Source organism: Schistocerca nitens, chromosome 2 (assembly GCF_023898315.1).
Source record: "Schistocerca nitens isolate TAMUIC-IGC-003100 chromosome 2, iqSchNite1.1, whole genome shotgun sequence".
Taxonomy (NCBI): Eukaryota; Metazoa; Arthropoda; class Insecta; order Orthoptera; family Acrididae; genus Schistocerca; species Schistocerca nitens.
The window spans coordinates 40,751,166-40,766,028 of NC_064615.1; the positions used below are offsets into that span (position 1 = coordinate 40,751,166).

Sequence of the window (14,863 nt, forward strand, 5' to 3'; positions counted from 1 at the left end):
CTTCCGGGTTACAGGACTGGAGTAGGTGGTGGTGGGAGGGTGCATGGGACAGGTTTTGCACCGGGGGCGGTTACAAGGATAGGAGCCAGAGGGTAGGGAAGGTGGTTTGGGGATTTCATAGGGATGAACTAACAGGTTACGAAGGTTAGGTGGACGGCGGAAAGACACTCTTGGCGGAGTGGGGAGGATTTATGAAGGATGGATCTCATTTCAGGGCAGGATTTCAGGAAGTCGTATCCCTGCTGGAGAGCCACATTCAGAGTCCGGTCCAGTCCCGGAAAGTATCCTGTCACAAGTGGGGCACTTTTGTGGTTCTTCTGTGGGGGATTCTGGGTTTGAGGGGATGAGGAAGTGGCTCTGGTTATTTGCTTCTGTACCAGGCCGGGAGGGTAGTTGCGGGATGCGAAAGCTGTTGTCAGGTTGTTGGTGTAATGTTTCAGGGATTCCGGACTGGAGCAGATTCGTTTGCCACGAAGACCTAGGCTGTAGGGAAGGGACCGTTTGATGTGGAATGGGTGGCAGCTGTCATAATGGAGGTACTGTTGCTTGTTGGTGGGTTTGATGTGGACGGACGTATGAAGTTGGCCATTGGACAGGTGGAGGTCAACGTCAAGGAAAGTGGCATGGGATTTGGAGTAGGACCAGGTGAATCTGATGGAACCAAAGGAGTTGAGGTTGGAGAGGAAATTCTGGAGTTCTTCTTCACTGTGAGTCCAGATCATGAAGATGTCATCAATAAATCTGTACCAAACTTTGGGTTGGCAGACCTGGGTAACCAAGAAGGCTTCCTCTAAGCGACCCATGAATAGGTTGGCGTACGAGGGGGCCATCCTGGTACCCATGGCTGTTCCCTTTAATTGTTGGTATGTCTGGCCTTCAAAAGTGAAGAAGTTGTGGGTCAGGATGAAGCTGGCTAAGGTAATGAGGAAAGAGGTTTTAGGTAGGGTGGCAGGTGATCGGCGTGAAAGGAAATGCTCCATCGCAGCGAGGCCCTGAACGTGCGGAATATTTGTGTATAAGGAAATATTCCGCACGTTCAGGGCCTCGCTGCGATGGAGCATTTCCTTTCACGCCGATCACCTGCCACCCTACCTAAAACCTCTTTCCTCATTACCTTAGCCAGCTTCATCCTGACCCACAACTTCTTCACTTTTGAAGGCCAGACATACCAACAATTAAAGGGAACAGCCATGGGTACCAGGATGGCCCCCTCGTACGCCAACCTATTCATGGGTCGCTTAGAGGAAGCCTTCTTGGTTACCCAGGTCTGCCAACCCAAAGTTTGGTACAGATTTATTGATGACATCTTCATGATCTGGACTCACAGTGAAGAAGAACTCCAGAATTTCCTCTCCAACCTCAACTCCTTTGGTTCCATCAGATTCACCTGGTCCTACTCCAAATCCCATGCCACTTTCCTTGACGTTGACCTCCACCTGTCCAATGGCCAACTTCATACGTCCGTCCACATCAAACCCACCAACAAGCAACAGTACCTCCATTATGACAGCTGCCACCCATTCCACATCAAACGGTCCCTTCCCTACAGCCTAGGTCTTCGTGGCAAACGAATCTGCTCCAGTCCGGAATCCCTGAAACATTACACCAACAACCTGACAATAGCTTTCGCATCCCGCAACTACCCTCCCGGCCTGGTACAGAAGCAAATAACCAGAGCCACTTCCTCATCCCCTCAAACCCAGAATCCCCCACAGAAGAACCACAAAAGTGCCCCACTTGTGACAGGATACTTTCCGGGACTGGACCAGACTCTGAATGTGGCTCTCCAGCAGGGATACAACTTCCTGAAATCCTGCCCTGAAATGAGATCCATCCTTCATGAAATCCTCCCCACTCCGCCAAGAGTGTCTTTCCGCCGTCCACCTAACCTTCGTAACCTGTTAGTTCATCCCTATGAAATCCCCAAACCACCTTCCCTACCCTCTGGCTCCTATCCTTGTAACCGCCCCCGGTGCAAAACCTGTCCCATGCACCCTCCCACCACCACCTACTCCAGTCCTGTAACCCGGAAGGTGTACACGATCAAAGGCAGAGCCACGTGTGAAAGCACCCACGTGATTTACCAACTGAGCTGCCTACACTGTGATGCATTCTATGTGGGAATGACCAGCAACAAACTGTCCATTCGCATGAATGGACACAGGCAGACAGTGTTTGTTGGTAATGAGGATCACCCTGTGGCTAAACATGCCTTGGTGCACAGCCAGCACATCTTGGCACAGTGTTACACCGTCCGGGTTATCTGGATACTTCCCACCAACACCAACCTATCCGAACTCCGGAGATGGGAACTTGCCCTTCAGTATATCCTCTCTTCTCGTTATCCGCCAGGCCTCAATCTCCGCTAATTTCAAGTTGCCGCCACTCATACCTCACCTGTCTCTCAACAACTTCTTTGCCTCTACTCTTCCACCTCGACTGACATCTCTGCCCAAACTCTTTGTCTTTAAATATGTCTGCTTGTGTCTGTATGTGTGGATGGATATGTGTGTGTGTGCGAGTGTATACCTGTCCTTTTTTCCCCCTAAGGTAAGTCTTTCCGCTCCCGGGATTGGAATGACTCCTTACCCTCTCCCTTAAAACCCACATCCTTTCGTCTTTCCCTCTCCTTCCCTCTTTCCTGATGAGGCAACAGTTTGTTGCGAAAGCTTGAATTTTGTGTGTATATTTGTGTTTGTTTGTGTGTCTATCGACCTGCCAGCGCTTTTGTTTGGTAAGTCTCATCATCTTTCTTTTTATATATATATATATATATATATATATATATATATATATATATATATATAGTGACTTACCAAATGAAAGTGCTGGCAGGTTGACAGACACACAAACATACACACAAAATTCAAGCTTTCGCAACAAACTGTTGCCTCATCAGGAAAGAGGGAAGGAGAGGGAAAGACGAAAGGATGTGGGTTTTAAGGGAGAGGGTAAGGAGTCATTCCAACCCCGGGAGCGGAAAGACTTACCTTAGGGGGGAAAAAGGATGGGTATACACTCCCACACACACACACACACATATCCATCCACACATATACAGAGACAAGCAGACACATTTAAATATGTCTGAGGATTCCTTGAAGCTCCGCCTGGACATCGGGAATGGGGTTACCTTGGCAAACTTTGTATGTGGTGTTGTCTGAAAGCTGACACAGTCCACAGTCCCTCAGCCACATACTCCCGACAATCAAGTACCACGGTCGTGGAACCCTTGTCCACCGGAAGAATCACGATGGATTGGTCAGCCTTCAGATCACGGATAGCCTGGGCTTCAGCAGTGGTGATGTTGGGAGTAGGATTAAGGTTTTTTAAGAAGGATTGGGATGCAAGGCTGGAAGTCAGAAATTCCTGCAAGGTTTGGAGAGGGTGATTTTGAGGAAGAGGAGGTGGGTCCCGCTGCGACGGAGGACGGAACTGTTCCAGGCAAGGTTCAATTTGGATGGTGTCTTGGGGAGTTGGATCATTAGGAGTAGGATTAGGAACATTTTTCTTCATGGCAAAGTGATATTTCCAGCAGAGAGTACGAGTGTAGGACAGTAAATCTTTGACGAGGGCTGTTTGGTTGAATCTGGGAGTGGGGCTGAAGGTGAGGCCTTTGGATAGGACAGAGGTTTCGGATTGGGAGAGAGGTTTGGAGGAAAGGTTAACTACTGAATTAGGGCGTTGTGGTTCCAGGTTGTGTTGATTGGAATTTTGAGGTTTTGGAGGGAGTGGAGCTGGAAGTGGGAGATTGAGTAGATGGGAGAGACTGGGTTGGTGTACAATGAGAGGAGGTTGAGGTTTGCTGGAAAGGTTGTGAAGGGTGAGTGAGTTGCCTTTCCGGAGGTGGGAAACCAGGAGATTGGATAGTTTTTTGAGGTGGAGCGTGGCATGCTGTTCTAATTTACGGTTGGCCTGTAGGAGGATGCTCTGAACAGCCGGTGTGGATGTGGGAGAGAAAAGATTAAGGACTTTTATTAAGGATAGGAGTTGACCGGTGTGTTCTTTGTCTGAGTTGATGTGTAGGTGAAGGATTAGGTGGGTGGGGCAATCGATTGTTCAGTTTGGAACTGGTATAGGGACTGATGGAAAGAAGGGTTGCAGCAAACGAATCTGCTCCAGTCCGGAATCCCTGAACCATTACACCAACAACCTGACAACAGCTTTCGCATCTCGCAACTACCCTCCTGACCTGGTACAGAAGCAAATAACCAGAGCCACTTCCTCATCCCCTCAAACCCAGAATCCCCCACAGAAGAACCACAAAAGTGCCCCACTTGTGACAGGATACTTTCTGGGACTGGACCAGACTCTGAATGTGGCTCTCCAGCAGGGATACAACTTCCTCAAATCCTGCCCTGAAATGAGATCCATCCTTCATGAAATCCTCCCCACTCCACCAAGAGTGTCTTTCCGCCGTCCACCTAACCTTCGTAACCTGTTAGTTCATCCCTATGAAATCCCCAAACCACCTTCCCTACCCTCTGGCTCCTATCCTTGTAACCGCCCACGGTGTAAAACCTGTCCCATGCACCCTCCCATTACCACCTACTCCAGTCCTGTAACCCGGAAGGTGTACACAATCAAAGGCAGAGCCACATGTGAAAGCACCCACGTGATTTACCAACTGAGCTGCCTACACTGTGATGCATTCTATGTGGGAACGACCAGCAACAAACTGTCCATTCGCATGAATGGACACAGGCAGACAGTGTTTGTTGGTAATGAGGATCACCCTGTGGCTAAACATGCCTTGGTGCACGGCCAGCACATCTTGGCACAGTGTTACACCGTCCGGGTTATCTGGATACTTCCCACCAACACCAACCTATCCGAACTCCGGAGATGGGAACTTGCTCTTCAATATATCCTCTCTTCCTGTTACCCACCAGGCCTCAATCTCCGCTAATTTCAAGTTGCCGCCACTCATACCTCACCTGTCATTCAACATCATCTTTGCCTCTTCACTTCCACCTCGACTGACATCTCTGACCAAACTCTTTGTCTTTAAATATGTCTGCTTGTGCCTGTATATGTGTGGATGGATATGTGTGTGTGTGTGCGAGTGTATACCTGTCCTTTTTTCCCCCTAAGGTAAGTCTTTCCGCTCCCGGGATTGGAATGACTCCTTACCCTCTCCCTTAAAACCCACATCCTTTCGTCTTTCCCTCTCCTTCCCTCTTTCCTGATGAGGCAACAGTTTGTTGCGAAAGCTTGAATTTTGTGTGTATGTTTGTGTTTGTTTGTGTGTCTGTCGACCTGCCAGCACTTTCATTTGGTAAGTCACATCATGAGGGAAACATTCCACATAGGAAAAATATATCTAAAAACAAAGATGATGTGACTTACCAAATGAAAGTGCTGGCAGGTCGACAGACACACAAACATACACACAAAATTCAAGCTTTCGCAACAAACTGTTGCCTCATCAGGAAAGAGGGAAGGAGAGGGAAAGACGAAAGGATGTGGGTTTTAAGGGAGAGGGTAAGGAGTCATTCCAATCCTGGGAGCGGAAAGACTTACCTTAGGGGGAAAAAAGGACAGGTATACACTCGCACACACACACATATCCATCCGCACATACACAGACACAAGCAGAAATTTGTAAAGGCAAAGAGTTTGGGCAGAGATCAACACATGTAAACACATGTAAAACTTGTATCCTGAGCTTCAGTTGATCTATATAGTTCAACTGAACAACAGGATATTACTACTAACGAAAATGAAGAAATCGACATACGGTAAACTTGTATCCCCTAGTGCAGTTAACCAATACGTATCCCCTAGTGCAGTTAACCAATACAGTTCTAATGAGGTTCGAGATACAACCCATATATATGTAACATGAGGTATTCTGTGCTACCAATATTTCCATCCATTTTTCCCCTGCATTTTCCACAGAAATAATTCAATACAAACATGCAATATCCTTAATGTGAAAATACTACTTGCCTTGATATATGTCAACCATATTTTTCATCTCTTGTATTCCTTTGTTTGTGAACAGTCTTGTCAGCTCTTTCATCTGTGTAATAAATGCTCTCTGGCCAATTCTGACATCATTGGTCAAAGCCGATGGGTTGTATCCTCTGCTTCACTAGACCCGTAGTTTTGTATATCATTCTGGTGTTCTTTCCTAAAACAATCATACAACATTTAACAGGTAAGTAATGAGTCAAACAACTCTGTTTCTTACTACAAGTGGATCTTGTAATCTTACCCTTCCACACATCTCTATTAAAATTCTCTCTCTCTGCATAAGTTTAGAAAGCTTTGGAGGCATAAGATACATAAAAGAAAAACTTTTTTACCTATCTTCGTTTTCTCTTGTTGTTGTTGTTAGCTGCAGTTCTCACATCTAGGGGTACATTACTGTGGCGGGAATTTTGACTTAGTGGGTTCCAGATGACTAAATAACTGATGAAGATATGCTTGTATTATATTGAATTTTATTCTTTGTCACATTTTTTAATATCACACCGTCTTTACAATTAACACTGCTATCACACCGCAGATCACATTGTTAGTATTTATCATAAAAACATGTCTGTTTCCATCAGAGGCATGCCCACTTATCCTACCTATATTCTGCAGTACTCACAATATTCGAAAGAGATTACAAAACGAAAGAGTTTACAAACATTCTTGACAAAAGAAGAATCATCACCAAGATATAACATTATTTTATAAATGAATCCAGAAATAAATTTAATAATTAGTGTTAGATTATGCAATTAATAATATGAACTTGAAGTATGCCTGATTTTTCTTAATTTCAAATATTTCTAAAAGAAGAGTAATTTTAACTGTACATACGGAGTACTAACAAATTAATTTCTTTTTACATATTTTAGCCTGAAACATAACACATCGTATACAAATTCATATGAAGTTCTATTGAAATAGCTGAGATAATTTTAATTCACATAACATTCAGAAATATTTCTGTGGCATCACCTATTTCTGTAAAGAGAAGATTATGTTAGAAAACCAGGTCCATTACATTCTCTCATTCACAGGTTCTGAGTGAGGCGCCTCACCCAATGTATACCCCCCTCCTGCCAATGAAGAAACTGTTAGTTCTCAATGCTAAATAGTTTGTCCCTTTTGCTTTCACATGTGTCTCTTGGTGGAACTATACTTTTGGTCATTTTTGGAAGTTGACTATTAACAGCCATCAAGTAATGTATAAAATGCATGTTTGGCTATCAGCTGCCTTTTTATTTAAAACCCAAATATCAACCAGTTTCAGTCACAGATCATCTTCACAGATTAGGATTGAAACAGTGTAAGCCACATCATCACATCTGTCATGACCATGTCTCATATGTAGACCATATCATGAATTCCAGTATAACACACAGTACTTTCAAAGGCAGATTAGTATGATTTGTTAAAAGAGTCCACCCACTGCTACAACATTACAATACAGCATTACATGATTATAGGAATATTTCATTAATACTAAGTAATATGTAGAGATTTTGAAAACAACATTGTCCAAGTTTATAACCAGGACCTTAAACAGTAACTTACAGTCCATGCAAGTGATCACACAAGTTGTTTATTCTGACCACTGGAGGCCATATTGTGGCAGTCAGTCTTTGCTACTACTGTCCAGCAAAAGTGAAGCACAAAGATCAACTTCCAAGCTACCAGATTTCTGCTACCCATCAGCATTCCACCCTCTGCCACGGTATCTGTGTTGGGCCTTGCCACAGTTCAACTATCGATACTGGCAAGCCATTGCTATAGCAGCCAAATATAGCTGTCTCTGCTGCAGCAAGTACATACAAATGCCCACAGGGGCAGCCTGCACACAATAAAAGTTACAGCATGCTTGTCATTTTATTTCTTTTACTTAAATTAATTATGATACAATTAGAAATGTAAAATTTTGTGTTTGTAATTTTTGTATTCATTCCTGTATCTATTTTTCTTACAAATTCAACTAACCAATTCAATATATCATACCTCACGCATGATTGGTTGTCAGCGATGTAATACTGTAGGCAATGGGTGGAGCTTACAGGATATAATCTCGACTACAGCTGCCTTATTCAGCAGTGACCTCCTTACTAATATTAATCTTGTTCTATCTGGTGACAACAGCAACCATAACACATGTAACATCATTGTAGCTTATATGTTAGATATTGCTTAGCTGTATTTTCATCCCTCTATAATAATATATATTGTTACTGAATTTCACCAGGGAAAACATGAAGATTGTCTGAGGAAAGGGCTGAAACTGGTTGATAATGAATAAAAATCTGAAGATGCCACTGAGCCTGTTTTTATTTGATTTTTAACATTTTATACAATTGCTGTTTTGCTCCAATTGCAAAATGCTTCCTAAAATTTTAAAATCTATTTCTCTTGGCCCCACTGGGGATGGGGTCTCTCTAGGAGCCCCCTACCCACTGTCTCCAGCCTGTTAGTTTGCGTCAGATGTGTAACCCATACTCTGTGGACCTCAAGGCTGCTCATTGTCTTTCAGTTCCTGATAATGCTACAACTTACTCTCTTCCCAGCCACACCTCCTCTCACCCTCCAAAGGAGAAGTTTTGGGATGAGACTTCTCATCATCCCAGGGTGTACTGGCCCATCCCTCTAATTTATTTGGACTCTATGACTACTGTTCAAATGGCTCTAAGCACTGTGGGACTCAACATCTGAGGTCATCAGTCCCCTACACTTACAACTACTTAAACCTAACTAACCTAAGGACATCACACACATGCATGCCCGAGGCTGGAGTCGAACCTGCAACCTTAGCAGCAGTGTGGTTCCAGGCTGAAGCACCTAGAACCGCTCAGCCCCAGCGGCCGGCACAACTACTGTCCTCCTATGGACTGTAATGGTTACTACCATGACCTTCCATAATTGCAGTCTCTTCTTTCTCCCTACTCTGGAGCTTTTTTTGTATTGCAGGAGTCTCATTTCACGCATACTCATTCACTGACTCTTCATGGTTTCCAAGCCTTCTGCCGGAAGTAGGCCAGCCCTTTGCAAGCCTCCAGTGGTGTCTGTACGTTGGTCTACAGACATGGTTAGTTCCATGGTTCCTCTTCATACTGCACTAAAAATGGTAACCATTCAGATCCATTTACACTGTGCAGTAATGATATGCAATCTTTATAACCCCCCCCCCCCCCCCCCCCCCAACTGGCCTTGTACACTTCCTGCTCTTCTTCCCTTCCTTCAACAGCTCCCATCTACCATCCTTCTCATTGTTGGTTTTGATGCCCATAATCGTCTGTGGAGTGGTACTGTGACCACTGATGGGGGCAGGGCTGTTAAGGCCTGCTAGCAGGGCTTGATCTCTGCCTCCTCAACACTAGAGTGCCCACTCTTCAGTGTGGCACATGGCTCTACCTCAGCAATTGATCTTTCAATCTGTAGCCCTGGATTCCTCCATTCCATTCAATGTGAAGTTCATGATTTGTATGACAGTGATCATTTTCTGGCCATCTTGTCTTTCTTTCAGCAGCACTTGCCTGGACAGCGTCCCAGGTGAGCCTGTACTAATGTGGACTGGGTTGCCTTTTCCTTGTGTAGCATGACTGACTGGCAACTATTGCCTTTCAGACTAGCCCCATGATCAGCCTTCTAGTGGAGGCAGGGATTCCCCTTTTGTGAGTTCTCTGCCAGCAACAGTTGATTGCTTATGTGTTCTGCATCTTTTGCTCCTTGGAGCACCCAAACTGCCATCCCCTCTTCCCAGATACAGAGATATGCCTCTCACAATGAGGGTCCAAGTCTGAGGTTATGACCACCATCTACATCCCATCCCTTTTTTCCAGAACTGCAGCTTTCCATTTATCATTTCTTCTCTGAGCCTGCTCACATACATCTCCATGATGCATCCCTCATCCACAGCTCTGTCTTGACCTATCATAAGGTCTGAAAGACTTGGCTCTGCCTGAGGTCCTCAGCTGCAATTCTTCATCATTCTAGGCATGTTTTATGGTTCAGAAGTAGTCTGTACTGGTGGCGTGATGGTTGCCAAACATACTGGCTTTACTTACAATCATGTGGGATGTAATGAATTCTGCTCCTTACCAAATGGCTGCAGTGTTTCCACTGCATAGTTGGTAGCCATCTCTCGTGCTCTAGAGCTTATTCATTCCTGCACTGGTGAATCCTTCCCCATCTGTAGTGACTCCTTGATCAGTTTATAAGGTGTTTACCAGTGTTTTCCTTTTCATTTCTTGGTCCTGATGATCCAGGATTCCCTATTCGCCAACAGACAATGTGGATGCTTGGTAAGCTTTGTCTGGACCCTTAAGTCACATCAAGATCCCAGGGAATGAACTCATTGACAGGCCGCCTCTTGAGATTCGTATTCTGGCACCAAACCTTCAACCAGTATTATGCCACCAAATTCTAAGGATTTGTAATCCTTTTGGACTGTCCTAACCTAGTCACCCTGCAGTGGACTCAATCCTCCTCACTCACTACCCCTGGTGTTAGCAGATGATGCCTCAGTGGCTGAACTGGTTTTATAGTTTATTGATAATAGAGGCTTTTATCACGTTCTCTAAGGGATGATGTCAGCCCATTGAAAGTTGACAGGACACCCTCCTGCCACCTCTGTCCTGACTGGGCAATGGCTGTCTGTGCCTGATGCTCTGTTTCAGACCTTGCCCTATCTATTCCTCACTCTTCTTCCCTTTCTCACATGTTCTCACAGTTTCTGCCTTTAAGGGCCTTTAGCTGCTCCCTGGACTGAGCACCTCACCAGACTTCCTTCCTTTCCCTCTTTTCTTCTTCCTTGTTTTCTCTGTAGGCTTTGTTGACCTCTGATAAATCTTGGGGTTTTCTTTTCTTGGGTTTCATGTATCCCTTTCAATTATGTGTAGTGTTGTTGAATTATCTGTTTCAGGTAGGAGGGACTGATGGCCTCATTGTTTTGTCCCTTTAAACCTTAAACCAAACAGTCAAGTTGACTGTTAGATGTCAAGGACAGTGATTTGTGATCTCTACTTGGTAACTGTGTTATTAATTTACTTGCTACATGTTAATAATTGTGTTTAATCACTTAAGTACTAGGTTATTGCACTCAGTCACATTATAGGATATCAACTGAGTGTAGTACGTGGCAAGCTGTTCATCGGTGCATAAATTATAGTAGGCGACACATGATCTGGCCATAAACAGTAGTTCATTCAGCAACTGAAGTGCAAGCAAAGTGTTTGAACTGCAAATCCTTTGTGGGCCACATTATTTGTAGTATATTGGCTCCACATACCAAATTTTCAGCCACATTTGATGGAGGTGCTGGTACCAAGAGAACATTTGCATACGTAAATATGGCTACGCTTCAGCTTCATTGCAGGAAACAAAGGAAAATATTGACAAAATACACTACAGGAATAAAACAAAAATCACAATTAACATAAAATATGGTGGCGTAGTGCCACAAGATCTGATGACCAAGATATAGTTCTCCAAAACATGTAGTGAGAATAATAATAACTGTACAAATAGAACTGTTGTTCTGTGAAGAACAGCAATGTGGTCTTCTTTGTAACAAGGTAGAAATAGATCAGCAGCATTTATGTAGTGCAAGTAAGGAAGCTGCAACCCTTTTCAGAGTAAATGTTTCTTGTTAGTTTTACTGTGTTAAATTTAGCTCAGGTAAACATAAATGGTTGATAGCAGTCAGTAATTCAGTTCCTAATGGCTGCTTCACTACATTTGTTTATACCTTTGTTTGTGCCAAATCCTGGTACAGTCTCTTTGATTATTTGATTGTCAGCTCATAATGAAGGAGTGAATGAATAGTGCAGTTCCCATAACAATAATGCATAGAAATATTTGAAATCAAGGAAAGTAACACAGTACATGGAAATCAGTGATAGAATACAAACAATGGAATGAGGAAAGACAATTACTCATATGATTTACATTTTCTGTGTTTACCTAAATCACTTCAGACAAGATAAATAATATGCTGTGCGGTGAGTGGATGTCTTCTCTCATACTGCCATTAAAATTGGAAAATACAATACATAACTGATAAGCAATCTGGTTACAGTACAACAGAGTGAACATTTGAATGGAATCTTTAAAATAGGACACACACAATACTGGCATGGTATGCACTCTGCTATACTTCAGGGAAGATAATTGATGTGACAAAAAAAACCTGTAGCCCAGACACTGAGTTCCAGATTATATACTTTGCTCTAAATAGGTCTCAGTTAGTTTTATTTGTTATTGAAGCATCCCTCAGCAATAATCCATACAAAATTATTTGTCTGTTTTCAAATGTGGTGTTAAATGGAAACATCATACTAATTTTTATAAAGGACTGTCCATCTTAGGCTAGCATCTAAATATAAGGCACATACAATTGATGTGCTGAGAAGTCACAAAATTATGAAATTTACTTATTTCTCAATATTATAATATATAGACTTTTTCAACAGATGTTACTCCTTTGTCCTATTTTCATAGCTTAATTTGGATTATTTATTCCTACAGGAAGCCTGACACACAACCAGATGTAATACCTGACTCAACAACCACTTCACCAAACAGCAGCCTTGTTTCAAAGTTCCAGTCTCCCACTACACAATCTGGTAACACTTCAAGTCAGCAAATTAGGAAGCGTGTTAGTGAAGAGAGTAAGTTCCAGTTTTTCTTAAGGTTTTTGAATTATCAGATGTTGCGATTGACTGATGGACATACTGGCTGACTGATCTATCTATCTCTCTATCTATCTGTCTATCTATCTATCAGTCTGTGAAAGAATTTGCATTGTATGCATTTGAAATCATTGTTTTAACACATGGTCTATTGGTGTAACACTTATTTCACGGTTAAGTTGAAGCATAGTTGTTGATCTAACCAACACAGGTTTCTTGTCTGAAACTCGGCCACGGACTGACTGTCTCGGGACCAAAAATTTTGCCCTTATATATCCTCACAATAGGAGGCACTGAAACTACACATTGTTTGATGTTTAATTTAAGAAATTACAATTAAAACTTAACTCATGAAATTAAATGAATACTTCAAAAACTTGCATCGTTGTAACAGTTTCTTCTACTACAAGAGTTTGCCAAAATTATTTGCTTAAGTGATGAAATTAACAGATACAGTTACACAAACAATACTTCTGAGAAAACTGGTAATTACTTTGGAATTAATTAAGAGCTGGCTTTGCTAACATGTTTTTGAATAGAGCCAAATAGATCCTTTAAGAATACCATTAGTTACTCCTCCAAAAGTTTATAATTATTATATAATTTATATTTGTTTACAAGTCAACAATAGAATTTAAGTTACAAAACATTTACTGATTTTATCCTACAGCAAAAGATGCTAACTAGGCATAGTCAGAATAAATTAGAAAATCAATTACATACATAAAACTAAGCACTAAATTAGATCTGGTATTATATTCTTTAAAACTCAGGGCCAACCTTCCTCTTTTATGAAAATGCACATTATACTCACATATGTTATCGGTAATTAGTCAGACATAAGTAAATGAATTTTGATGAGGCAGATGGCAAAACAAGAGGGTAAGTAAAAATATCCCAATTTTCTTCATCACAAGCTGTTAGAATGCAGGTACTGTTCGAAGTTGTTGGGTTTAATGTGGGCAGAGGTGTGGACAGAGCCATCAGAGAGGACGAGGTCAACATCTAGTAAAGTGGCATGTTGGGTTGAGGAGGACCATGTGAAGGAGATTGGAGAGAGGGTGTTATGGTTGTGAAGGAACGAAGATAGGGTGTCTTGGTCCTGAATCCAGATCATGAAGATATCATCAATGAACCTGAACCACACGAAGGTCTTGGTGTTCTGGAAGGCTAGGGAGGTCTCCTCTGGATGACCTGTCAAAAGGATGGCATAGGAGGGTGCCATGCGGGTGCCCATGGCCATGCTGCAGATTTGTTTATATACATTACCTTCAAATGAGATGTCGTTTCGGGTTAGGATAAAGTTAGTTAGGTGCATGTTAAATGAGGTGGTGGGTTTGGAGTCTGAAGGACGTTGAGAATGATAGTGTTAAACAGCAGTAAGACTGTGGGCATGAGGGATTTTGGTGTAGAGGGAGGTGGCATCGTCAGTGACAAGTAGAGATCCAGGAGGTAAATGGTTGGGGTGGTGGAAAGACAGTGAAGGTAGTGGTTGGTATGAGTCAGATAATTGATGGAAGTCTTCTGCCAGGTTGTCACTGTGATTCATAACAACTGTGGTGGAAGCTTTGTATGCAAGTAGGATGATTAGGTCAGGATTTGTTTTAAGGTTGTGTGTGGTTGTTCTTTCTGCTGCAAAAAGGTTGGTGTTCTGAGGAAGGGACTTGGGAATGGATGGTGTGTCTAAGTTGGAGTTAAGTAATTCCTGGAGGGTGACCAGCAGGTGGTCAGAAAAGAGAGTGGGAGAATCACAGTTGGATGGTGGTATGAAATGAAAGAGGCAGAATTCATTGTTGGAATTATGGCAGTTTTGCTTGGAGGACCTGGTGGCAAAGAAGGGCCTCCACTGCAGGGATTGGGTGGAGAAGAGCAGATCTTTGACAAGCCCAGCATGGTTAAATTTCGATGTAGGACTAAAGGTGAGCCATTTAGATAGGACTGAAACTTCTCTGGAGCTGAGGGCCTGTGGTGGAAAGGTTCACAACAGTGTTACAGGTATGATTTCTCCCTGGATTTGGTGGAGAGTTTGAAGGAAGTTGGAGGGGTGGCAAGTTGGAAATGTCAGCTAGGAAAGGTTTAGCTGCTGTGAGGGATGGATGAATAGGAACACTGTGGGTACAATGGGGGTTGGATAGTGGTGCCCCAAGGCAGCAGTAGCATGTTATCAGGTTGCATAAATTATGTAGGTGGTGTCTGGAATGCTCCCC

The 14,863-nt window shown here is 43.0% G+C and overlaps 1 protein-coding gene across 1 annotated transcript in view; it reads left to right on the plus strand.

The window, feature by feature from the left end:
* The window catches only part of LOC126234294 (venom protease-like), a 119,324-nt gene that overhangs the window by 4,101 nt on the left and 100,360 nt on the right, over window positions 1-14,863 (plus strand). The window contains exon 2 of the mRNA XM_049942979.1: window positions 12,493-12,635. Coding sequence (XP_049798936.1) covers window positions 12,493-12,635 — 143 coding nt within the window. The remainder of the gene's footprint in view (window positions 1-12,492; window positions 12,636-14,863) is intronic.